This window comes from Gavia stellata, chromosome 8 (assembly GCF_030936135.1).
Source record: "Gavia stellata isolate bGavSte3 chromosome 8, bGavSte3.hap2, whole genome shotgun sequence".
Lineage (NCBI taxonomy): Eukaryota > Metazoa > Chordata > Aves > Gaviiformes > Gaviidae > Gavia > Gavia stellata.
The window spans coordinates 30,524,852-30,549,670 of record NC_082601.1 but is presented as its reverse complement, the minus strand read 5'-3'; the positions used below and the strand labels follow the sequence as shown (position 1 = coordinate 30,549,670).

The 24,819-nt window shown below is 39.3% G+C and overlaps 1 protein-coding gene across 1 annotated transcript; it reads left to right on the top strand.

Annotated features, from left to right (window-relative positions):
- Positions 1 to 316: 316 nt before the first annotated feature.
- On the top strand, positions 317 to 24,272 carry CARF (calcium responsive transcription factor). Its single transcript, XM_059820082.1, has 11 exons — positions 317 to 437; positions 2,692 to 2,821; positions 4,340 to 4,424; positions 9,605 to 9,794; positions 12,131 to 12,251; positions 13,172 to 13,315; positions 13,770 to 14,003; positions 14,403 to 14,565; positions 15,572 to 15,647; positions 20,370 to 20,488; positions 24,208 to 24,272. The coding sequence occupies exons 1-11, from the start codon at positions 317 to 319 to the stop codon at positions 24,238 to 24,240; spliced, it is 1,416 nt and encodes a 471-aa protein (XP_059676065.1). The 3' UTR covers positions 24,241 to 24,272.
- Positions 24,273 to 24,819: the final 547 nt, after the last annotated feature.

The window sequence follows — 24,819 nt, the reverse complement described above, 5'->3', positions numbered from 1 at the left end:
CCCATGAATGGCTTTCACGTTTTTGATAGCTTTAATAATAGTGTTGTAAGTTTCAAATAAATATGTAATTCATTGTAGAATCCCATAAGGTGTTTTTTTTCTCTCCTTTAATAAATTAAAGGGCTATTTTAAAAGGGGAAAAATAATTTTAAGAAATTGACAGTAAACCGTCAGTTTCCTTATTATGTGAAATCAAGTTAATTTACAGGCCCTAATTCCAACCAAAATATTTCCTGCTTTGGTAATAAGCAAACCCAGTTGTGCTGCATGATGATCACTATACAAACTAGTGCCATTCATGCTTTTTGCCTTACAGATGATTGTTGCCAGCCAGTCAGAAAATGGACAGGTGCTGCACGTCATTCCTTCTGCCCAACCAGGAATGGCCCAAGTGATTATTCCTCAAGGTCAACTTCTGGATGTGACCAGCACACAGGGTGAGTTTAACCTGTGGGACTTGAGGTTGTGTGTTCTGTAACTAAGCATATCCTGCCTGATCTCTTTTTAAGCACCTTGTTTGTATGTGTTTCCTTTCCTTAGTCAGTTATAAGACAAAAATACATACTTACTGAATCTACTTTCTGATTACATCTGGCACCCCGCACACCATGTTTTCTGTTGGACAAAAGCCTTATGAAGTTAGAGCTATTATATTCCCTTTAGATATGCAATGGATAAGTTGAGATATCAAGCACAAAGCTACTTCTTGCCTTATTTACCATTAATAAGGATGTTTGTGCCAAGTCGGACAGCTGTACTATCAGCTTCAAATTGTCACTGTCTGTTTACTTCGTTTTGAGTGAAGTAGTTAATTCATGTAATGCAGATAGAAGAATAAATGTTCTTCTGGTCTGTTCCAGAGATCATTGGTGTTGATGCATCTTTTGTGAAACCAGCAGTGAAGTACTTAGGTAGAAATTCAGTTTTCAACGAAGAAAATGAGATGTAACTTTTGCTTCATTTTTAAGTTTTCTCCCTCAGTGTGTTAACTGTCACATTTTAAGTATGTGGTGAGATGCAGAACTAGAAGCGTGAATTTTAAGCTTTTCGCTAGAAAAGGGACATACTGAAATCTGAAAGCATTGATTATTTATCTGCAATCCTTGCTGGGTGGCAAAATGCTGTGTACTAGTTTACATTCACAGAATAAGACTGAGAACTAGGTTGTCACATTTTGTTAAACTCTCCAAGGTTTTTTAAACTGTTTTTGCATTTTCTGTATAAAATTCTCAAAATCTGAGCACTAGTTAAGTGCTCCTGTGGAATGAGAGCTCAAAGATAAGACTAGAGTCCTGATGCTGTGTGGATAGAAAAAAGAGTTGGGATTCACGTCATGATCCAGCTTTTTTCACTGACAGTTGGAATATGGTTTCATGACCTTGCGTTGAAAGGCTTGCTCCTACACTAGTGCTCATCCTTCGTTCCCTCTCCATCTGCTCTTGCTGGGGTAAAACCACCGTTTGCTTACAGTGTAGTCTTACATGACTTCTAAGCTGACTGTGAGCCTTCAGTACTAAAGAATTCCTACTTTTGTAGGCAATAAGTTGCAATGCTGAATAGTATTTTTGTATTCCCATTTTTCATCCTACATGGGACTCCCTGTTTGCAAGTAGCTCAGTTTCTCAGTATTTGAATATATGTTCTGCAACAGTGCTACAGGTTTTTTTGTGGGTTGTTTTTTTTTTTTTTATTAGAGCCTTACCATGTAAAAGACTTCGTAGTGATTTGATCTTTAAAAGACAGTTAGGAAGACTTGTCCGTGGTTTACTATGGAGATTAAAGGGGGAGGAGAATGGACTGTCAGTCCTTGAGTTTCACTTGCCTTCAGGTGGTGGTAATGCATGAAATGCCATAAGCTTCAGAGTAGGCCTTAGTGTCTTAAGGGTGCAATGGTGTAGAAGTGAACAGTGCTCTAAGCCAGAGTGGTGTTACTCTGAGGTGCACATTTACAAATCTTCTGGCACGAGCTTTCTAGTGGAGTGATTTCTGTACTGAGTCAATAGCTTATCACTCTCTCTTGGGATGGGGGAAGGAAGCTTTCATAATTGAAGGGCAAAAATCCTACATGTAAAGAGAGCTCCATTTTCTTTATGTTGAGACCAAAGTATCAAATGTCTGCTTTCAGTTTTCCGTTGTGTTTTTGTTCAACTATACACACAGGCTTCAGTCTAACAGTATTTTTTGGCTTATGGATTGCTCCCTGTTATCAAGAAAGGCTAAAACATTTGTTCTAACAGCATGTCAGATTCAATTACAAGGGGCCTGTTTTTTCTTGTTTAGGTGTTCTTTTCTAAGTACAAAGCAGTATTGTAATATCTTTTTTTATATTTTAAAAGCAACCAGTGTGTGATTTGCAGCTGAACAAAATAGTTGTGCAATCCTATAGGGATTTGTGGAAATCTAAAGGAGAGTGATTTACAAGTTCTTTTGATTATTTGCCTTGTTGTGGATTCATGAGCAGTAACATGATTACCAAAGTCCTTGAGTACAAACACCCTTATCAAGTGCATCTTCATACGTGTGCCTAGAGTTTGAGTATTGATTCACAACTGTTTAACTACTTTATCATCTAGAACCTTATCTCGTATGTCAAAACGCTTGTTTTTCCAACACACAAAGTTTAATGATAGCTTGTCATTTCCTCATTCCGAGTTCAGTTATTAACCAGGAGGATGTTTTATTTTTGCGAAGATGTTTCGGAAGAGACGTGTGGTGACAGGAACTTGCAGACTGTGGCAGTGGCTGCTATAGCAGACAGTGCAAGCAGTTATATTCTACATCCACAGGCATCTCTCACCGTATCGAAAAAAACAACCACCAGGTAGGTCAGGAGTTAAAAGAATGAACAATCACTGTTAGTACTGCGTTTTTCTTGCAGTTTGTTTTTGCAATGGTTATCACAAAATTACCATAGAATAGAGGTTATGAACCCTTAATATTAGTGAATGATGTTTAGCTAACTGTGTTTGCAGGCAGCTTTTCTATGTGCCAGAGCAGTGGAAAAAGCAATTAAAATACTTGTATTCCAGAGATAGTTCGATATATTCTGACCAGAGCAATAGGTGGGCATTTAAAGTAGCACAGTGCAAATTACTGAAATTACTCCAGATAAACACTGGTACTGCCAACCAAGAGCTGAAAATGTTCCAGTGAAGGAGCTGCAGGGAAAGTTGAAGTTTGAGGGAGCAGAGTTTCTTGTATGAGTATATTAAAACCTATATAAACCATCCTGCCACAAGAAGGGTTGATTGTAGAGATTAATTTTTTTAGATAGAGATTTCAATAGTTGGCGTTTAATAGTTGGCGTTGTTCTCTGGATAACTTCTTCAGCTTCCTTTGACAAAATATGAGAAAGCAGGTGCTAATGGTGTGTTTTGGTGGAACACATAGACAGGCAGATTGGTTAGCAAAGTTAAAATAGTTATGTTTTTCTTCTCTTGATATCCACCTGATTCTGTCCTTGTGCTAAGTGATGCCTACTATTTTAATTCCTGAATACTCTGGGATTCTTTTTTGCTTAAAAAAACTCCAAAAATCCAAACCAACCAAACAAAACAACAAAAAAACCCAACGGAAAAAAAGCCCAAAGATGACGTTTGTTCCTGTGGACTGCAGGCTGGCATTGCATTGGTTTAGGTTCTTTTGAAATCGAGACGTGGAAGAGATTAGAATAATCTAAGTACAGCACAAATTATATATATTCACAAAACATTTAAAGTGAAGAGAAACAGTTTGTGAATGGATTTTTTGAGCACAGTCTGTACGTATTAGAAGAATAATCTTGGAAAGGAGACATATTTGTATGGACAGGAGGTGATGCACTTGAGTTTTGCAATAATAAACATTGAGTAAGCATTGTTTCTGCCCCAGGACTTAGGGAATGGAGAAACTAGATACTTACTTAAAATAGTTATTGGAGCTGGTTTTCAGTAATTTATAATATACTAAAATGTGCAGCATTTAACAAGTGTTTGATATTGGTTTTAATCTTTAGCACCCTACCATCAGTCTGAATAAGAAAATTATCAAGACAATCAACCCATCTGTTTCACCATGTTTTGTCTATTGTTGTCAAGCAACAATACTGAGGTCGTCTTGAATGTAGAAAACAGTGGGTTTTTTAAGTACTTATATTTACTGTGAATTATTTTAACAATGAAATAGAATATGGGGAAAATGAACCCCAGGTTTTTAAGGCAAGTTGATACAATATCTATAGTTTGATCATATGCTGTAGGGTTATACATAATGCACAGGTTTGATATGTTACCTGTAGTTTAGAGTAAATTTTTGCTTTCCTAGATGTCTGTATAGACTTCTATATTTTTTTATTTTTCAGGGTAGTGGAAGATCCCTTTCCCATCCCTCTCCAGCCATTGTCGCCAAATACGCCTGCATGGGCGCACCGTCTCAGGAACTGTGAGGTGCGCTGCAAAGAATTCTGACTTGATGTTTTATCATCTAGATCGAAGATATTGATCCTATTCCATGAAAGGAATAATGTTCATAGTTGTAGAAGTTGTGTTCAAGCATCCTGGTATTATGAAATAGTACTGGTACTAGCTGGTTCTACTAGCACATTTAAACACATAAATTGCTATGGAATCCCTTCCTTTTTTGGGAATACTAGAATAACTGACCATCAACAGCTCCTGAAGCAAAAAATGTGCTTCTGAAATCTCAATGCCATACAGTGCTGGGAAAAGCCACTAATCCACACTTTGTGTGCCATGTTAGAGTTCAGTCTTGAACTACAGTGCAAGCTGTACTGTCGTCTTCTGAGCAAACTGGTTTTTGCTGCCCTTAGTGATCCATTAATTAAAGAATAAAATTGTTTTTGTATGGCCTAAGTCTGCAGCTGTTCATATTAGTTTGTGTTGTTACTTAGAAATGAAAATCCACGTGACTCACCAGGGTCAAGTCTGGGATGTAACAGAGCACCTTAATGTCAATGTTTTACTAAGGATTTTTGTATTAGGTATTCTCACAGTTTGTTTTGTTTTGTTTTGTTTTTGTACCAGCATGGTTACCTGTCCTTGTTTTCTCTTTTTTAAAAAAATGCTCTGTCTTTATTCCGTGTGATGGCTTTTGACCTAAACAGAACTCTCTCTTTATTTGCATATTATTAGACACCAAAGTGGGTGGGTGTGTTGATTTGCTTGAGGGTAGGAAGGCTCTTCAGAGAGGGATCTGGGCAGGCTGGAGCTATGGGCCGAGGCTGACTGTATGAGGTTCAACAAGGCCAAGTGCCAGGTCCTGCACTTGGGTCACAACAACCCCATGCAACACTACAGGCTTGGGGACAAGTGGCTGGAAAGCTGCCCCGCAGAAAAGGACCTGGGGGTGCTGGTTGACAGCTGGCTGAAGATGAGCCAGCAGTGTGCCCAGGTGGCCAAGAAGGCCAATGGCATCCTGGCCTGTATCAGAAACAGTGTGGCCAGCAGGAGCAGGGAGGTGATTGTCCCCCTGTACTCGGTGAGGCCGCACCTTGAATCCTGTGTTCAGTTTTGGGCCCCTCACTACAAGAAGGACATTGAGGTGCTGGAGTGTGTCCAGAGAAGGGAGACAAAGCTGGTGAGGGGTCTGGAGCCTTATGAGGAGCAGTTGAGAGAACTGGGGTTGTTTAGCCTGGAGGAGGCTGAGGGGAGACCTTATAGCTCTCTGCAGCTACCTGAAAGGAGGTTGTAGAGAGGTGGGTGCTGATCTCCCAAGTGACAAGTGATAGGACAAGAGGAAATGACCGCAAGTTGCGTCAGGGGACGTTTAGACTGGATATTAGGAAAAACGTCTGCACTGAAAGGATTGTCAGATATTGGAACAGGCTGCCCAGCGAAGTGGTGGAGTCACCATCCCTGGAGGTTTTTAGAAGATGTGTGGGTGAGGCGCTTAGGGACATGGTTTAGTGGTGGACTTAGCAGGGTTCGTTTTACGGTTGGACTTGATGATCTTACAGGTCTTTTCCAACCTAAACGATTCTATGTCTGCAGAACTGTCCTGATGACTAAGATATCAACAGCTAGAATGCATCATAAATCACTTAAAAGGAAGGGAGGGGAGATGGGAAGATTCTTGAGAGATCACCGACCCCTTCCTCCTGCTACTAGACTCTTCCTGATGTTTATTTTACTTCTTCTTAATACCTTTTTAAAGGAAAACTCACACTCTCTAGCTGGTTCACCTCTTTTAGATATTCCTGCCATTTGAGGTTTTTCCTATTGGCTTGGCCACTGATAACTGGAAGTTGCAGTTGCAGGGACTTAGAAATTGAATGTCTTTCTGTATCCACTTAGAAATTATTTTTAAAGTAATAATATATTAATCTATTCCTCTTTTTGTTATATGCCTTTTATTTCATATAAATGGTATTGTCCACTACTATATCAACCTAAACATTAAGAGGTCAGAAAATTAATAACACTAATTCTTCCATGATGGAGATACTGTTTTCACAGAATAAATGAGTCAGTTAATTCAAATGGCCAGTTAGTTGTTAAAGTCCAGTAAGATGTATAACCCCTGTTACTGTGTTTCTAGCACTATGTGGCATGTACTTTCCTGTCTTAACATTGATGTAGCTTACCTGAATAATCTATTATTGGTTTCATTTTATAGGAGGTCTTGTATTATGGTCTGCTTGATCTATCTGAATCTACTACAAGAAATGTCACCTGCTGTGTTTAAAATTCACAGCAGCAGCATTTATAGAAGACTTCTTATTTTTAAAGAAAAGGAAATCAAAATACTGTCTGAATGTGTTCTGAGGATATAAACATCTGCCTCTGCTGTTCAGCAGAACTATTGTCTGTATGCATTAATCATCCCTGTTCCGTTAAAAAAAAAATATTTTGCTGCTGTTTTCCCTGCAGAGTCAGCCCATCCAAGGAGGAATAACCCAAATTCTCTTTCTCCTTGTGTGTCATCAGCAGAGTTGCTTTGCTGAGTTTGTCAGTTACACAGTGTAAATCCACTGGAGACTGCTAGGATGCAAGTGCCTTTTCATGGGCACAGACTAGAGACAATGGGATTTTGAGGTGTCATTAATCTTTCAAGTGTGATTGTCTTGCATAATGCTTTGTTACTAGTAACAGGATAGAAGGGTTTCAGTCAGAATAGAAACAAACAGTGTGGAGGTCTGTGTGAATTTCACAGAAGATGCCAGCAGGTGAAGCCATGGCATAGCCTCTGTACATGCTGCCAATTGTATATCCCAGGGAGTTGGCCAAGACTGAACTCCAAAGGGCAATGACTCTTTTGGCAGTTAGTACTGCAGGCAAACACAGAGCAGTAAAACCTGCAGCTGTCCAAAATTAGCACTAAGCTCTGTGTTTGATGTTGATTCCCCGACTGCCTTGAAATGTTCAGCTTGCACTGCCTAGACAGTGTAATGCCTCTGGTGTCCTGCTGTTAGTTCACTCAAGGAAAACTGCAGTCTTGCTATGTGTACTTCAGTGTAAGCTTTTATGTACACTAGCTGAGATGAGGCAAAGGAAGAGAGAAGGAATTGCTCCTTTTTTTGGCTTGAAGCTTGGCTGGAGTTAAAGGGTTGGAAAGTATCAGATTACTTCAGGGTAACTACATTGTTAATAAAAAGTAGATTTTAAATTTTAAAAAAAGTTATTTTCTATAACTTATTTAGTTTGCAGTGGTCTGACCAGAATGCGTTTCCAGCATGTATCAGCATACTGAAATAGAGTGTAATTAAAAACTGCATTGATTAATCAACTGTACAAAGCTAAGTTCATTTATTTGTGTGGGGCAGATGGTCTCATTTGTCCATTTGTTCCTACTTGGGAAGCTCCTAGAGAACAGGGATCCTATATGCTATATGATTTTCTTCTTCTCCTCCCCTCCCACCAACTTTGGGAAAATGTTTTATCTTATGCAGAAGTAAAGCCAGAATAGGAGACAGTGCCTTAACTGTTATCGCTACTTTTCTGGCACAACAGTTTTATCAGTCTTCTCTCATCTCCCTAGAATAAGGTCAATGACCTATTTATTGTGCCAGGCATAAGATGTGGAAAGAAAAATGGTGGACATGCAGCATTCACTGTGTGGAGTGGTACTGTAATCCCTCTTGCAAAAGGGGGAGTCCCAGGTTTCTTTAAAGAAGGTACTTCTGGTACTTCTCAGGCTGCTTTGTGTCTCCTGGATTTTTCAGATCAAGTTTTGGACAGAGATGTTATTTATAATTTCTAGCTAAACAATTGCCAGCTTCTCTTTCTCACCACAGCTGTGTGAGTGCAGCCTATGTAGACTTTCGTAACTGCTGGAGCAGTATGCTTGCAGTGCAGTGAGCTGCTGAAGTGTTAGGCAACTGGCGTCTCAGAACGCCTCATGCAGCCTGTGCATACCCTTTGCTTTTGGGCTTGTGCTAGCAGCAGCACTGTGCTGGCCCAGTTCGTTCACAAGGTGTTTATTTGTTCTTTGTTGACTTTAGGTCTTGCTAACCACAGACATTTTGGGTTTTTTAGGCAGGTTTTATGCAGTTGTCACTAAAGAATTTGTGTCATAATAATCTTGGAGAGACACTGTTGCTGCTTTTGTTGTCAGTATTATTTAAACATCTGGCTGCTCTGTCATTGAAGGTGTCAAAATGGATCCATCAGACTTTAGTACTTACTTACCATGCATTTGTCGCACAGATACGCTGTAAGACTGAGCTGGCCAGCTAGTCTGGGTGTTACTTCCAGCTGCTTGGTCAGCCTGATCCTGAGCTGCATATGAGCAGAAGCAAGCACGGTGTTCCTAATTTGGATGAAAAGCTCTTCTCTGTCCCAGTGCTTTTGCTGCTTGCTGGCTGGCCCTGGTAAACCAGCACTGAAACAGCTGTGATGGCTCTGAGTAGCTGCACAGCTGTCACTGGGGATGTTGCAAAGTCAGCAAGTTGCTGTGGGTTTTTTGGTGTTTTTTTGTTACTTTGAGTCAGGTTAGATGCAGTTTTTCTGGAGTTGCCCAGAGCTTAGCAGAGTTCATTGAAACCATCATCAGTTTGCACATGGCCAATCTGGTATATTATGTGTCTGCGTAACGTTGAGAATCAAGAGTGCCTTGAAGATTGGGAGGGGTGTTATGTGAGACATTCAATTCAAAGTTAGTGCACTAACTGGGTGAGGCAGTTACTGGTGGTACAAGCAGGTGTATTCTGCTCCAGCTCAGTGCAGCATGTGTGTGGTGAAGTAGATGCATAGATATTTTTTAGTGCCTCAATGATTCTCTGTGGGAGTCAAGTGAAAATGTTTGCCCAAGACGAATTTGTTGAGGAGGTGACTGCAACTCAAGTGTGTGTTGGGGGAAACAGCAGGAATGAAGTTGTCCTACAGAAATCAGAGTTGGCAGTAACGGTAATCTTTTCAGGGGTTCTTGATGTACTTAGGGTCTTGGAGGGCTGACAAACTCCTGACCTCAATGGGGACTGCTTTGATGTTAGATCCTATGGTAAATCTATTTGTGAGGATACTAGTGTGGGGTAAACAAGCCATGAAACGCCAAAAATCTGAGCCTATGTCCTCACCTGCCAGAGTCCCTGACTGCTTTTGTTTTCTTGTGTAATGTTCAGCAGTCAGCTGGGGGAATAATCCTATTATTTCACCTCCTTTCCATGCAGAAAATTGGGGACTCATACCGCGGCTATTGTGTGAGCGAGACAGAATTAGAGAGTGTTCTAACGCTACACAAGCAGCAAACACAAAGTGTGTGGGGGACGCGCCAGTCTCCAAGCCCAGCCAAACCTGCCACACGGTTGATGTGGAAATCTCAGTATGTCCCATATGATGGGATCCCCTTTGTCAATGCAGGTAACTAACTTTTCTTTTAATAACCTCTTTCAAAATTTCAACATCAGTTGCCAACTGGCCATAAAGAAGGATCTTTGTGGTGTTCCTTAGTGTCGATAAAGTAAGGCACAAACACAAATAAGAGCAGCTTGGGTGACACAATCTGAAGGAGGTTGTTTCCCTGAAACTACAGGCTTATGTTTTGTTGTGATTAATTCCTTTTGTTCTTTAGAAATAAATTAGCTAAGTACCATTTGACGGGGGTTCTTGTGATGAGATCTTTGTATGGAGGTCCCATCTGCTCTATCAGGACGTGAAAGTTCTCATAAGGGTAAGAGCTTGTTCGAGTATTCTTGCCTAACTTGGAGATCATTTGAAGAGTTTGTTCCACAGGAGCCAATAAACTATTTAAATGACAGCCTTTAAAATAACTGAATAAATTTAAAAAGCAAAATAAACATCAACATACCTCAGCAGACAGATGGTTTTTTACATGAATGTGCAGACTTCACAGATTGATAATTACATACTTAGTGCATGCAGTGCCTTTGTGAAACTACTAAGAATTCATTCAGATATGACATGAACATGTTTTAATTGTTTATACATAGAGATCATGAATGACTGGAATGTAGGTTATGTGCTTGATTTTCTCTTTTTTTTTTTTCTGAAAGTAACTGAAAAAGTGAAATATTAACACCAGTTTTAAAGCTTCAGCCATAAACTGTGAGGTATAAAAAAGCTAAGAAAAAAGCTAAAGCAACTTACGCTTTCCCCCCCCCCCCAAAAAATGCATATGAGACAACTTTAGTTTCCTGCAAGATCTGCCTGATAAATGAGTTGCCCCACAGTAAGATATTTAGAGCAAAAACACACATAGGTTGTTTTTTTCTTTAAAGTGTCGTAGGCTAATAGGGACTCAGATAATTAAGTTGTAATATTTTTTGCTTTGCTCAGATCCCCAAACAGGTATTATGTATATTTCTAATGTGTTGCCTTTCCAATACGTTTAGATTTAGTTTATAACTCCTCTATGAAATTCATTAAAATCCTTTATGCCTGTGGAGCAGAGGCTGTAAATATGATTTATTGAACTGCAGTTTAAATCCCAGAAAACTGAATTCTAAACTGCGCAGAACAAAAGTGTTGTTCTCAAGGAATTTATCCCTTCTGCCTAAGTGGGACCAATCTGTAATACCTTCCCTGCTGTGCTTCAGCTGTGGGGAAATACAGAGAAGCTGCCTATCTCCCTATAGTGTAAAACAGGCACTAATCATCAAAATTTTGATTTTTATTTTTAATAAGAATTTTGGATAGCTGATACTTTTGTAAAACAAGGGCCCCATCCAATTGTTCTTGAGATTCATATTAGCAAGGACTAGTTTAAAGCTGTTGAAGTCTTTTCAATCCTAGAACTTTGATTTGAAGTTTGTTTTTAAAAAAGAGACAAAATATCTGTTTGTTACACATAATTCTCTTTTAAATTTCCTATTTCTTTATTTGCATTGATTTTTTTCTTTAATTTATTTTTTAATGTCACACTCTAAGGCAATATGTCATGGGTATCTTATGGAAACACATTATGTTCCTGTTGTGATACTTAAAAAGGTTTTGGTTATATCACTTGTGATATAGGCAGCTCCTTGCCTGCATACTGAAGTATACGAATTCTGAATAAAAGATAACTAAACACGACGTGGAAGAAATGTAGAAGTTCCTTTCTTGACCACTTCGATGCTATGCCTGTTACCCCTTTTGTTAGAGGTCCAACTGCAAGAAGTCACTTACTTCAAGTTTGGAGCTAAGCGATATTTGTTTAAGCCTGTCTGGTTTTGTGTGGGTATGCCACACTGAAACAGTGTTATTAACCAGATAAGATAGGTCAGACTTGCAAGTAAGAATTTATGGGACAGCATGGTCTGAAGTATTGATTTAAGACAGGAGGCTGGAAATAGCTGCTGACCTTTGATTTCAGCTGTGGATTTTCTCGGTTATTTTTGGGATTCTGCTTCTCTTATGTTTATTACCAGCATTGTGCTGCTTTGGTAACTTGCAAGGCTGCTCATCCCAGGGCAGAATCCAATATTTTGCCTCCATATATGTTGCAGGAGTGTTGTGAGGTGTAATAAGTTTGGGAAATGCTTTGAAAATGCTCTGTGTTCCTTACATGCTGTGAGAGAAGCATTTGCACTGTATTTGAATGCTTGCTACACTTGAGTGTTCTGCCTTCTGAAGAGTCTGATGGTAAACAGAAATAACTGTCTTGAAACTCTCTCATCTTTTCTGCAGTTTCTGTTTTACTGTAATGGCTTCAGTGGTTGCTTGAATAAAGAGAGTGCAATACTTTCTGTTCGCAGGAAGCAGAGCCATTGTAATGGAGTGCCAGTATGGGCCAAGGAGGAAAGGGTTCCAGCCCAAAAAAGCTGGTGAGCAGGAAGGTGCCTCTGGCCATCTGTACAAAGCCACTTGTCCAGCAAGGTAAGAATTGTCTACAAAGCTGGAAGAGCTACTCAGCATCCTGAGAAAGCATTCTTTCTGTGAGCCTTGACAGAGCACTGTTTGGGGGTGGTAGCTGATACACATTGTAGCTCTTAGTTTCACCTCCTTGATAACCTGAGGTTGATACTCATTTAGAGGGAAGGAGGAAATGCTGTCTTGTTAAAATGAATAAGGCTGAAATTTGATAGGTTGCCTGGATGCAAAGTAGCAGTACATCAGGATATGAAATACAAGTGGGAATCATTCTCTACCTGAGCATTAGTTAGTTATTGTGGTGTCCTTTAGTGACCATTTTTGGTCCTAAAACTTTGTCGTCTTTGTTGTTTTTCCTTCTGTCTTATAATTGCACTCATATTAGTCAATCTTCCTAATTTACCAGATGTCCTATTTGCTGAAGGAGTTAAGTTCTTCCTGTTCACTGGGGATTTTCTCCTTATCCAACACTGATGGGTTTTTTTCCTTGTCCTTGAGCATCCTCCTGGGTGCTTGTTCATTTTTTTATTTTTTACTGAGCTAGGAGTGTGTTTACCTGGACAGTTGCAGCTAGGTATGTTTGTGCTCAATTCGGGCTTCAAGCTGGGTGGACTACAGCCTGTTCTGCAGTGGCGTTGTGCTTTTACTATACTGCTGAGGTGCAAAATCACTCTGGCTGAGTGGCTTCCAGACTGGAACAGAAGAGTGTCTATCTGTATCCATCTGCATCCGTCTCTGTTGATGTGTCCTTAACAATTCTACAGTTCTCTTAGAGGCTCCTCACCCCCTGCAATACTCTGCTTGAACTTTTTCTATACTAATATTTGATATGAAGTAGGTGGGGTTTTTGCCTTCCCCCCTGAGGGCAAAGTATACTGAAGGAGAATTTTTTTATTTTTTTTTTTTATTCCCCCGCCCCTTGGAAGGATCTATATTAAAAAGGTTCAGAAGTTTCCGGAATACAGAGTTCCTACTGATCCTAAAATTGACAAGAAAATCATAAGAATGGAGCAGGAGAAAGCATTCAACATGCTGAAGAAGAACCTGATAGATGCTGGCGGTGTCCTCAGGTGAAACTCCCATTTTTTTCTTTATCTTGACAAATGAAGCAAAAAAGAGCAATTATTTGCTTGGTTTGCTTTATTTTTTACTTAGTCACTTTATTAAGGCTCTTGCTTAATATCAATAGTAAAAAGCCCACAATGTCAGTAAGACTTCTATGGCTCTGGAGTACTTGGTTTGGTAAATGTGTTAAGCATCAAGCTGTGGAACTTCAGCAGATGTTTTCATGCAGGGAATAGATAGAAATAGTTGTACTATTTGGGGGTTTGAGATGGTTTATTTTGCATTGAAAGATGTGAGAGGGCCCTGAGCTCTGAAAGGCAGTATCTTCCAGCTCAGGGGCTGTAAAAACTTAAGTCACTCTAACTAGGTCGGTTGTGAGTGTCAGACAGTTCCCCCAAGAGACTTATTATTTTGCCGTTGCTTGAGAATTGTGTGTAGAAACTCTTCCCTTCTTGGCAGGTGGTATGTACAGTTACCCACTCAGCAAGCCCACCAATATCATGAAATGGAAACTTCCTCCCTCCCTTCTTCACCGTGCCATTTTTCTGTGTCTTCACCTGAGGAGGAGGAGGAAGTTGTTAGAGATGAGAACGGTACTCTGCCTTCCCGACTTCATCCTCAAGTGGCAGACAAGATCCGAGAGCTGGTGTCTCAGGGAATAGAGCAGGTCTATGCAGTGAGGAAGCAACTAAGGTACAGAACTGTCTGGCATGCTCTCAGTCTGTGGTGCTATATCTACTTTTGCATTTGATTAATTTGGTTTGCAACTAAATGGCAGTGCTGATGCATTACTGTATATATTTCCCATAGGTCATGAGTATCTGTTTTTCCCAGCTTTTGTCTTCTCTTTCTATTTTGTTGTAGGTAGCCACTAAGAGCTGCTGTCTTCTTTATAGTTAGTTGAATAAATGGCGATTTTTAATGCCAAACTCTGTAGCAGATGCACAAAGAACTGGGTCAGAAGGTCATCTAGCTTGCTTTTGTCTTGTCATTGCAACAAGGGGAGGGAGAAGGTAACAGTGTCTATAACAGAGGGAAATAGCACAATATATTTTAAGTACGCATATTTTAATGTCCTTTAACATGTGACAGAAAGTATGTGGAAAGAGAATTATTCAAGCCTGATGAAGTGCCAGAGAGACATAACCTGTCCTTCTTCCCCACTGTGAATGACATCAAGAACCACATTCATGAAGTGCAGAAGTCCCTGAGGAATGGCGAGATGATGTATAATTCAGAAAGTATCCCAGCAACGGTATGTTGGCCTCTGTATTTCTTTTTGATTTTTGGAGTTAAATACTGGAAATCTTATTTCTAATTTTTACCACTTAGCTGTATTTAATCCAAAATTCTCTATGACTTTATATTTCCAGCAGCAATATTTTCAGTGGCATCTCTGGCTGATCAAGATTGGATTAAATGTGAATAAAACCTTCTGACCTTATTTGGTATTTATCTCATCAGCATTAGATTGCTATTAGTTGATTGGCAAATTACACAGTACTAGCACTTCATGATGACTGCATGAACTGGAAGCCATGTGGTGTAGAAAAATTGGCATGCGTCAGAAAATTTTATTAATTTCTTTGTCATTGTCTGTGTTTTGGCGAAGTTACTACTACTTTTCCGTATCTGAAAAATGGGGATGAAGTATGTCTCCGGTGCAATCTAAATTACAGCTTGCACAACATTTTGAATGTGTAAATATTAATGAATGCACTTTATAGCAAGTGAAGTAAGCATGAAGTAGATACTTCGGAACGCTCAGTAACTCTTATGTGTTGTTCCTTAATCTTCTTCCACCTATTGAGTAATAAGGGACGCACAGTGATCCTAATTTTCCCAATTATGAGGCTGACTGCTAAGGAATTGCTGATTTAAAATCAGGTTTGACAAACTGTACTGTTAAATCATGAGATGTCATCAGTCTTTTCCCTCTCCCTATACTGCTCTTGCCCCAGGTGACTGGGGGATACTTGTTAGTTAGCCAAACGGTTTGACTATTTTCTATTTTAAAGTCTTTGAACTGTCATGAGCAGACTTTAGCCTTCCTGGTATAGTGCATGTTAAAAAATATTTTATAGGTTTTTTGTTTTTTTGTTTTTTTTTTTTAAACCAAGCGCTCCCAAAATGCATAGTTATAAGAAAATAAGAAAGTTTAGTTTTAGACACTGTTTTCCTGTGGGTCCTGTATTGAGCCTGTGTTCCTGTAGTAGACAAACTTGCACCCTTTCTGAGAACTGAGATCTTTTTCCTTTCAGCTGCAGTGGACCACAGACAGTGGGAATGTTCTCACAGAAACAGTGACTGTTACGTTTGCATCACCACCTTCAGATGGTAGGACTGCATTAATAACTTAGCTGTCTCCAGATGTGATTTGTTTTATTTGCTATGTCACAGAAGCTCAGTTTCCTTCCAGAGAGGTTGCTGTCGTGTTCTGTTATTCAGATGAACTAAAGAATGATTATTTTGGTCTGTCTATTTTGGCATATTTTTTTTTAACTATTCGACTGCTTGTGTGGAAAAATATGCGTAGTCATGATGTGGTTGGCAGAAGTATGAAAATTATAAATTTGGCTTTTATTTAGCTTCCTCAAGCAACTGAAGATTTTAACAGGTTGGTTATGTGGAAAGAACATTTTGCCTTGGATGAAGGTGCTAATAACACCTGTGTAGACAGAATTAAATTCCTACTGAACAGATATACCTGTCAGGGCACGCAATACCCAGGAGCCAACTGGGTACTTGAGTTCCTTGATGGTTTGTGCTTCACACATGCTTAAATATCTTGCTAAAAAGGACTTGAATGCGTATTGGGATTCGTGCTTCTCACAAAGTCATTGGCTTGATGAGTTCTGCTGCTAGGATCAGGCCCTGAACAACAAATGCTGTTTTTCTGTTGTCAGAATTGAGAGCACTTTTTTCTGTCTTTTTAATGCTTAGAACAGAAATAGAAACACAGGTGTTTAGTGGCAGCAGGGCTGTGAGATATGTTTCTTCAGCTCTTTATGGGATGTAACTTCTTTATTAATATGTGAAGCCAAAGTAGCATCTCTTCCCAGCGATTGCTGAGCCACCTAACAAAGTATTAAACTTCCTCCCACTCTGCTGCAAAACCAGAGTGTAGATTTCTACAGAAACTTGGTTTTATGACTTCATGGTTGAAGGTCTGGGTTTTTTGAAGACGCTAGTTACACTATTTTTCCTTTTTTGAAAGTGGGTTCCTGCTACTATTACTTTGACTTCAAAACACGTACTAAAGCAAAATACAGGTGTTTGTAACTAGGTCTACTTGCTACCCACATAGTTAGGATTACACATAGGCTGAGATTCTCTGCTGGATCATGGTGGCTGATAATAAATTTAAAATGAGATTGTTCTGCTCTTTTCCTCGGGTTTCAAGGATATTTTGTCTAGTGTGACACCAAAAGAACTTTCCTGCATGTTTATGGATGCTTTCCCCATGCCTTGTTTAATAGGTTTGATGTGAAACTCATCAGAAAAGTTGTTGGCTTTTAGCAGGGATATGATTGCAGCAAGGTGGAAGAGCCCAATTGTTTGCATACAATAAGATAATGCTGCAGGCTTCTTAGATGTTTTTAATCTCAGCAGCACTGCCAGCTTGTTTCCTTATTTAATTGGAATGTGGTGGTGGGTACTTCTTGTTCCAGACAGCTGATAGAGAAATCTACAGGGACCAAAGGGGCACTGCCATAGTTGTCATGGTTAAAGATTTACTCATATCGACAGTTAGCCTCCACTGTGGTTCTTGCCTGAAGAAGTCCTGATGTGTTTGGGTTTCTTTCCTCTCGGCCCCTGTCACTCTTTGATCTATTTCTTATCTTTGTTATAGCAGGAAGAATAAACCCCGAGAGGTTTGGCTCAGTGTGTGATGTCTCCTAAATGACTTGGTGAACCTGATTTATGTGGAGCAGTTCCATGTACACCAGTGCATTTACAGTTAATAAAAAGGCCAATGTTGGGCTTTATTTTGTTTGGGATTTTTTTAACTCTTATTTCAGCTGTTGCTGCAGTGGATCAATTTGAGCTAAAAAGCATCATGTATGCTTGGTGCTCTTAGGGTAAGAATTTCAATGTTGACAACTGTCAGAGGACAAGAGGTAAATTTTTAGGCTCAGGTTGAATAGTGTCCCTCTTTTTTAAGGAAGTCTTGGTTTTTAGGAAAAAAAGGAATTTGCAATATGAGCAGACTTACTATGCTTAAACTTGCATGTCTATGTTAATGTTTCCATTACTGCACTTTTATGGAGAGATACAGAATAGTTATGCCTTCAACAGCTGTGATAGAGCTCAGCAGAGATGACTTTCGGTATGAACTGTCTGAATGCTGGAGAAGGTTCAGGAAGATAAATTCTTGTTTTTTTTGTCTTTCACGGATAATTTTCTAAGGCAAAGTACCCTATGAAATGTGTAAACATCCATCCAGTGACATACCGAGTTCTAAAGGAAGCTAGAGAATTGGATTCATTTAGTTTTCTACACATGTGTACCAATTCAGGGAATATAAGCAGATATTCTAATTCCAGCATATCTTGTCTCCACTCAAATATGTGGGTATGTGTTTGTACCCATTGCAAACATGTGTTTATAATTGTATTACAAGTCTAAGCAAAAAAAGAAGCCTGACTTTGAAAAAATAAGCTCTCATTAACATATGTGAAGTTGTAGCAAGGGAAAACAAGACCGACTTCTCAAACTACTATTTGTATACTTTTTTTTTCATTTCAACTTGTGCCAAATGGGGACAAACTTACATTTAAGAAATCAAACAATAACAGAACTAAAGCTAGCTGTTTGTTTTCTTGTTCAGAACTCCATATCTCCATGTGAGACAGCTTTCTCTGGTCTCTCCTAGGTGTAAGAATCACTGTAACTATCAAACTTAAGTGTGTTCCCTTTTACATCTTTTATGAAGTATAATGACAAGTGAGATAAAGTACCTATACATATATATTATTATATATGTATGTATATAAGTATATAAATATATATGTATATGTGTGTGTATATGTGTTATTGGACAGGCTGGATCGATGGGCTGAGGCTAATTGTTTGAGGTTCAACAGGGCCAAGAGCCGAATCCTGCACTTTCGTCACAACAACCCCATGCAACACTACAGGCTTGGGGACAAGTGGCTGGAAAGCTGCCCCGCAGAAAAGGACCTGGGGGTGCTGGTTGACAGCCGGCTGAAGATGAGCCAGCAGTGTGCCCAGGTGGCCAAGAAGGCCAACAGTATCCTGGCCTGTATCAGAAATAGTGTGGCCAGCAGGAGTAGGGAAGTTATTGTCCCCCTGTACTCGACACTGGTGAGGCCACACCTTGAATCCTGTGTTCAGTTTTGGGCCCCTCACTACAAGAAGGACATTGAGGTGCTGGAGTGTGTCCAGAGAAGGGCGACAAAGCTAGTGAGGGGTCTGGAGCACAAGTCTGATGAGGAGCAGCTGAGGGAACTGGGGTTGTTCAGCCTGGAGAAGAGGAGGCTGAGGGGAGACCTTATAGCTCTCTGCAGCTACCTGAAAGGAGGTTGTAGAGAGGTGGGTGCTGGTCTCTTCTCCCAAGTGACAGGACAAGAGGAAATGGCCTCAAGTTGCGCTAGGAAAGGTTTAGACTGGATATTAGGAAAAATTTCTTTACTGAATGGTGAAACACTGGAATAAGCTGCCCAGGGAAGTGGTGGAGTCACCATCACTGGAGGTGTTGAAGGAACATGTGGACGTGGCATTGTGGGAGATGGTTTAGTGGGCATGGTGGTGTTGGGTTGATGGTTGGACTTCATGATCTTATAGGTCTTTTTCAACTGTTGTGATTCTGTGATTTTTATTTTTTTTTTTTTTTAACTTCTGGCATTCATACTGAATGCCCATGCAGTGTAAGGAATGGGTAGATTCGGAGTTGAACTATTAGCTTTATTCCTAGGCATGTTCATGTAGAATACAACCTAAAGAAAGAATTACCATCTCCTCCTACATGTGAATATTCACATATGTGGATGGGATCTCTGAATAGTATTAAAAAGAGCCTAAATATTTGAAGTAGTTGTGTTCAAGGAGATTACAGAGTGTATCTTATGGTCAGTTACCATAAAGAGTTAGAGTTTGCAAATCAGTATATATGTTGAAAAATGTATCTCCACTCACTTAGATTGCTGGAAATTTTTGTATGATTTCCTGCTAGAAAGCTTTTTGTGATTGACCATTCTCAGTTTTTTTCTATTCACCAGGCTAATCTACATCCACAGGGCAAGCTCTTCTTTTACAGTTATAGCAGTGAAACTGTGAAATAAGAGGCTAAGCGATGTTTACTTGTGTCTGGATAAATCTTATCCAAAATGTTCTGGGTGGCTCAAACAGGAAATGGAATGATCCCATGGGAAGTTTTCTTGCAGAAATTGCTACAAGTGAATCTCAATTTTTACAAGTCTTCAGGAAATGAAGTCCGTCATTCTTGCATTAAATAAGAATTTTGAGGATATGATGTAATCTGTAGGCTGAAAGGCCTCCAGATAAATGGACTTTTGGTCTGATATTGCATAGAAGTTATCCTAATTCCACAAAGATGTTTGGAAGGGAGTGGTGAGACTTAGAGGATTTCCTGTGTATATTTCTATTTTGGAAGACATTTGCTTTTGATGCCTGTCTGTTATTGAGCCCTTACTGAGGTGTACATATTGTCAAATCATTTGATTGCTGCTTTGATAGAAATGTTTCAGCTCTTATGTTATAACTCAAAAGTCAAAGCACAGGGTAGGTTGCAATTACTTTGCTCTGCAAAACCGATTTATTGGTGCTTCTTTTTTTACTCTGAACAGGCACGTACAGTCTTCCTACAGTATTGTCTTTTTCTTGTACCCGGCCTTTTTCCTTTAGCATCCAAGTCCTTCTGCAAAGAAAACAGCATATATGTATATACATGTCTTTTATAAGCCTGTATTGAGATTGAAGGGGTTTGTTCAGGTCGCAGGGAGGCTTTTAAATGGGAAGAAGAAATTTGTCATAACTGTCTGCTTCCTCTCTGTGGCACTGTAGGGAGCTCAGCAGGGGAATCAGTCATCACCAAAGCAGAATCCAACCAGAGTGGGGAGTCCTTGCTACCAGAAACAGCTCAGCTGTTGTCTTCGCTCTCTTCACTTCAGCCCAAGATATTTGCACAACTTCAGGTACTGTCAAGTCGTTTACAGAATGTCAAACGTTCTGCGGTGGGAATGCTGAAGGCAAGCTGAGAACAGCAAGTTCCCTCTCAGCTAATGACCCCAAACACTGGCTAGGTACCACGGACTTTGAATAGCTTTCAACTCTTACTTTGGCCTCTCTTGCATGTCACATTTAGCATATAGCTGTGGTGCAGGGGATCCCACTACCATCTTTTGACACTTTGAAGTTAGGGTCTCTTGTGAAGGCAAAACCAAAAAGATTAAGGTAGTGGGCTTTTGCCTCAAATGAAGCACCTATTCATTTTCCACGTGGTCCAGTCATTTCATAATGAAAATGTTGCAAAACTGAGGGGAGATAAATCAGTCTTGCTTATTCCTTTTAACTCCTTCTCCAGCCTCTTAAGAAAATATGTTAAAATCCTAAGACTGCTCCCAGCTCAGATCTGTAAACTTCCAAGTTGAAAAGCTGAAGAGTGGGGATAAGAATGTCATGCTAAAAGAGCTTATTCTAAAGCTCATCTCCCTTCAAAGCTGGCTCTCTTAGCCCTCTTCCCTAAGTACTACTTTGAAAGGTTACCTTCATACTTCCTGAACCCTAATAAAATTCATGATCTCAGTCCGCAGTAAGGTGCTATTCTACTTGCTGTTTCACTCTCTTTCTGAAGGCTCCACCTCAGTCTCTTTTTAAAGCGGTATGCTTAGCGTTTAGTGCCCACCTCTTGTGGGAATGGGCAGTATTGGGGAATGATTTGAAACTGAATATCAAGCCAATATTAGACCTTATGGTCATTAAGTACTCTTCTAGATGCTGCTGGATACCAGTGCCCTAATTGTTTTCTAATGCAACTTTAGCCTGGGGTTGCTGGGGTTGACTGTTCAAAAGAGATGATGTATAGGAAGTCAGAAGCTATCTGGTTCCAGCATTGCAAAAATACGTGCCATTAAATGCAAATTCCTCCTGCTGTAAATACTGGTATGTTTAGTACTTCTGCCTTCTCTTTCACAGGGATTACAGCTGCAGTCAACTTTTACCTCCACAAATGGATCAACAGCCCTGATAGCTGTAAATAACCATTCCCCTCCCAGCCCTGCAAGTCTCCTGGGTTCCATAGGGAGTGCAATAACCAACCATTCTCTAGTACTTAGTCAGGGACACAGTCTGCAAGCAGGTGCCGGCCTAACACAGCATAGCGCTGCTGCCTCTCCTTCTGGGACTCCGCCTGGCTCTGATCAGAGTCTGGTCACCATGGGCCAGTTGGTAGCAGTTGGAGGGGTAGATGACTCCAGAAGCCTAGAAGGAGGAGTCCATCAGATTCTCTTGGGAGATGTACAGACTATTCCAATACGGATTGTGGACAGCCATCCAGCACTTAGTAAGTTGCAGTCTTCCCAATAATATGTAAAGTAGAAAATACAGTGGATTTTGTTCTGCGTGTCTTGAAGAAAGGAGAGAAATGTGTTGATAATGGGGAACTCCAGCATACGCTTCTTTCAGTTCATTCTAATTAGTTTTTACTGTGAAAACTTGCTGACTGTAAAAACAAAAAAACAACAATAACAAAAAAATAAAACCCCAAAAACCACAAAACCAAAAAACCCCCAAAACTTAGATTTTGCTGTAAAAAGATGACTTCTTAGTTAGTGCTTATCACTTTCTTTGAACAAATACCAACTTACTTGATAAACGCAATATTTTTCCCAGAAATCCTAATACTTAGCTAAAATTATGATCTTCAAAATAATTTTTTTGAAGGAAAAATAAGAGTAGAAAATAACCAATGTTGAATCTAGTTAGAACTCGTTGGAAGGAAATGTGGGGGTTTTGGTAACTTCTTTCTTTGCACCATGCCAGCAGATTTCTGATTTTTTAAAATAAACTTTTACTAGGATCCTGTAGTCATCAATATGCTTTGGCAGTGGTCAGTTGGACTTGTATGTAATTGCTTGGAATTTCAAACTTCTGTTTGAAAATATTTTTTTAAAAAATACACAATAAATACCATAAATAACTTCGTGAAAATAGAAGGCTCCTTAAAACCATTGTTATAAAATATAAATACAGTCTTTGAATTCTCAGCCATGGAACCTGACTGAGAATGAAAGCTTGCATTCTCAAAGAATGATTTCTAATGCTTGGTGAAGAAAACCTATTAGATATGGAGCATATATAGATCAGTGCAACATATCCTTTTGACTTTCCAGAGAGTCTGAAATGTTAGCTGTGCAATGCTTTATTATTTCTATATTATCTTTTCTTGTCATCTATGACTTCTAAAAGGATGACTCTTGAGTAGTTTTGCAAGAACATCTAGGTGAAGATGTGCTAGAACATAGCCTACGCTTTCGTAATGCCATAGTGATAATTATCTCCATATGTTCTGATGACTTTTGCAGATCAGCAAAACATAATTTGTGCTAAATTCTGTAATATTCTGAAAATGGAAATATAAGACTACATGAAGAAATAAAAATAAAATAAAGGCTGCATGAGGAAACATACTGAAATTCATATGGGTTAAAATAACATTGAGATTTTTTTACTGTGGCAGTATTGTCAAAGTTAAATTCAAGGGGTTTTCTGCCTGCTGTACTTAAATATTTGTGTAACTGGTTGTTTTCCCTTTTATAATTGAATTTGGCTAATCTCCTGAGGAATTCTGTTTTCATTCAGGGTAAGACTTTCAGAGAGGTTATCAAATGCATCTCCTCCATTCAGTTGTTTAACCCATTTGTTCAATCTAGATGTTGATGCCTCTCAAAAATTTTTGTAAGTGACGAGTGTTGTAAGTGAATTTTTAAAGAAATACTATTTTACTTGAAAAGAAATGTAGCCAAATATAAAATTCTATAACTGCAAGGATTAAACTCACTGTTCCTTTGGGATTTCCTTTTTTTTTCTGCTCAAGGTCTCAGGCTATCATCACCAGCCCGAATTTGGAAATTGTGAGAATATTGGTGCCATTCCTAGGTTATGTTGCCTATAAAATGCAGATACTTTTTTTTTTTTTTCCCCAGAGGCAAGTTCTTTGTCTGGAGAGAGGGACAAAAAACAGTCTAGACTTGAAGAGAGAATAATGTTACAGAGCTTAACTGGAGGAAACACTGTATACTTGAACTTAGCATTTCAGTCAGTGTGTATTTCAAGATTTTTTTTTTTTTTCCTCCTGTGTGTGTGCATACGCTTATGCACATGTGCACTTTGTTAAAATTATCCTGTATGTTCTGGATTTTCTCTTGTTCAAGTGCTAACTTAAGAATAAGCTATTTTACGCTGAAAATATATGTACAGTCATTGAGAAGTGGCCAATCATGCCTGAAGTGTAAGTCATTCTCTAAATCAACATGCTTTAGATTTTTTCAGCAGTATCGCCTCCATTCCTCCTTTCCCCTGGAAAAAAAAAAAAAAAAAAGATGGTAGCTTTATTTTTCCATGGAAAAGAGGAAAGACATTTTGTGTGAGAGTAGTTTTATATCTCCAAACATACTAGTTCTTTTGTAAAAAGAAGGGGGCCCTTTCTGCAGTAAATTCATGTCAACTTGCAATGCCTTATAGCACAGTAGATGACATAACTGGCTGGCAAACTAAACAGCAGTTAACTTCAAATGCCTTACCTATTAGCTTGAGTTCCTGAAATATTTTTCTTTTAAATGCATACAGTTATTGGGGCTGAAGTGTTATCAGTGGAGTTTGAACTTCAATTTTTTATTTTTGTTTTGTTTTTAAGCTGAAGAAAATACAGAGGATGTTATCTGTGTGAGCCAAGTTAAAGAAGAGCCAAGAGAAAAAGCATTGTCTATGGAGCCAGATAAAATCAGAGACTGCCATAGTTTCTCACCTGTTTAAATCTGTGAAGCTTGGAAGGATTTGTCACATCGGAGAACTCTAAATGTCTTGGAAGGAAAGGCAGGTGCTCTCAAAGTAATGCCGTTCTTTTTAAGTTGTATTGTGACATTCAGACTAGGCATATTTTACACTATTTCTGACAGACAGCTGTTTTGATTTATGACTGATGTGGCTCACTACCAATTCCAGGTCATTCAGTTGCCCTGTGGAACACCACCTCTCTCTTCTATTTCAAATTTCGAGTAATTTGGTTGCTATCCAAATGGCGCATTTTGGTCGACATTTCTGAAGGTATTCCACATTTTAATTCCTTAGCTTTAGAATGTGGATCACAATGCTGGGTTTGCTTTTCTCCTTGAGACCCTCGACTGTTACGGCACTACAGAGACCATAGAATCTGACAGCTCCAAGACCACAGAATCCAACAGCAAAGTGTATCAATACAGCAATGTTTTGTGACAAAACAAAGGTCCAAGATGCTAAATTTCAAAGT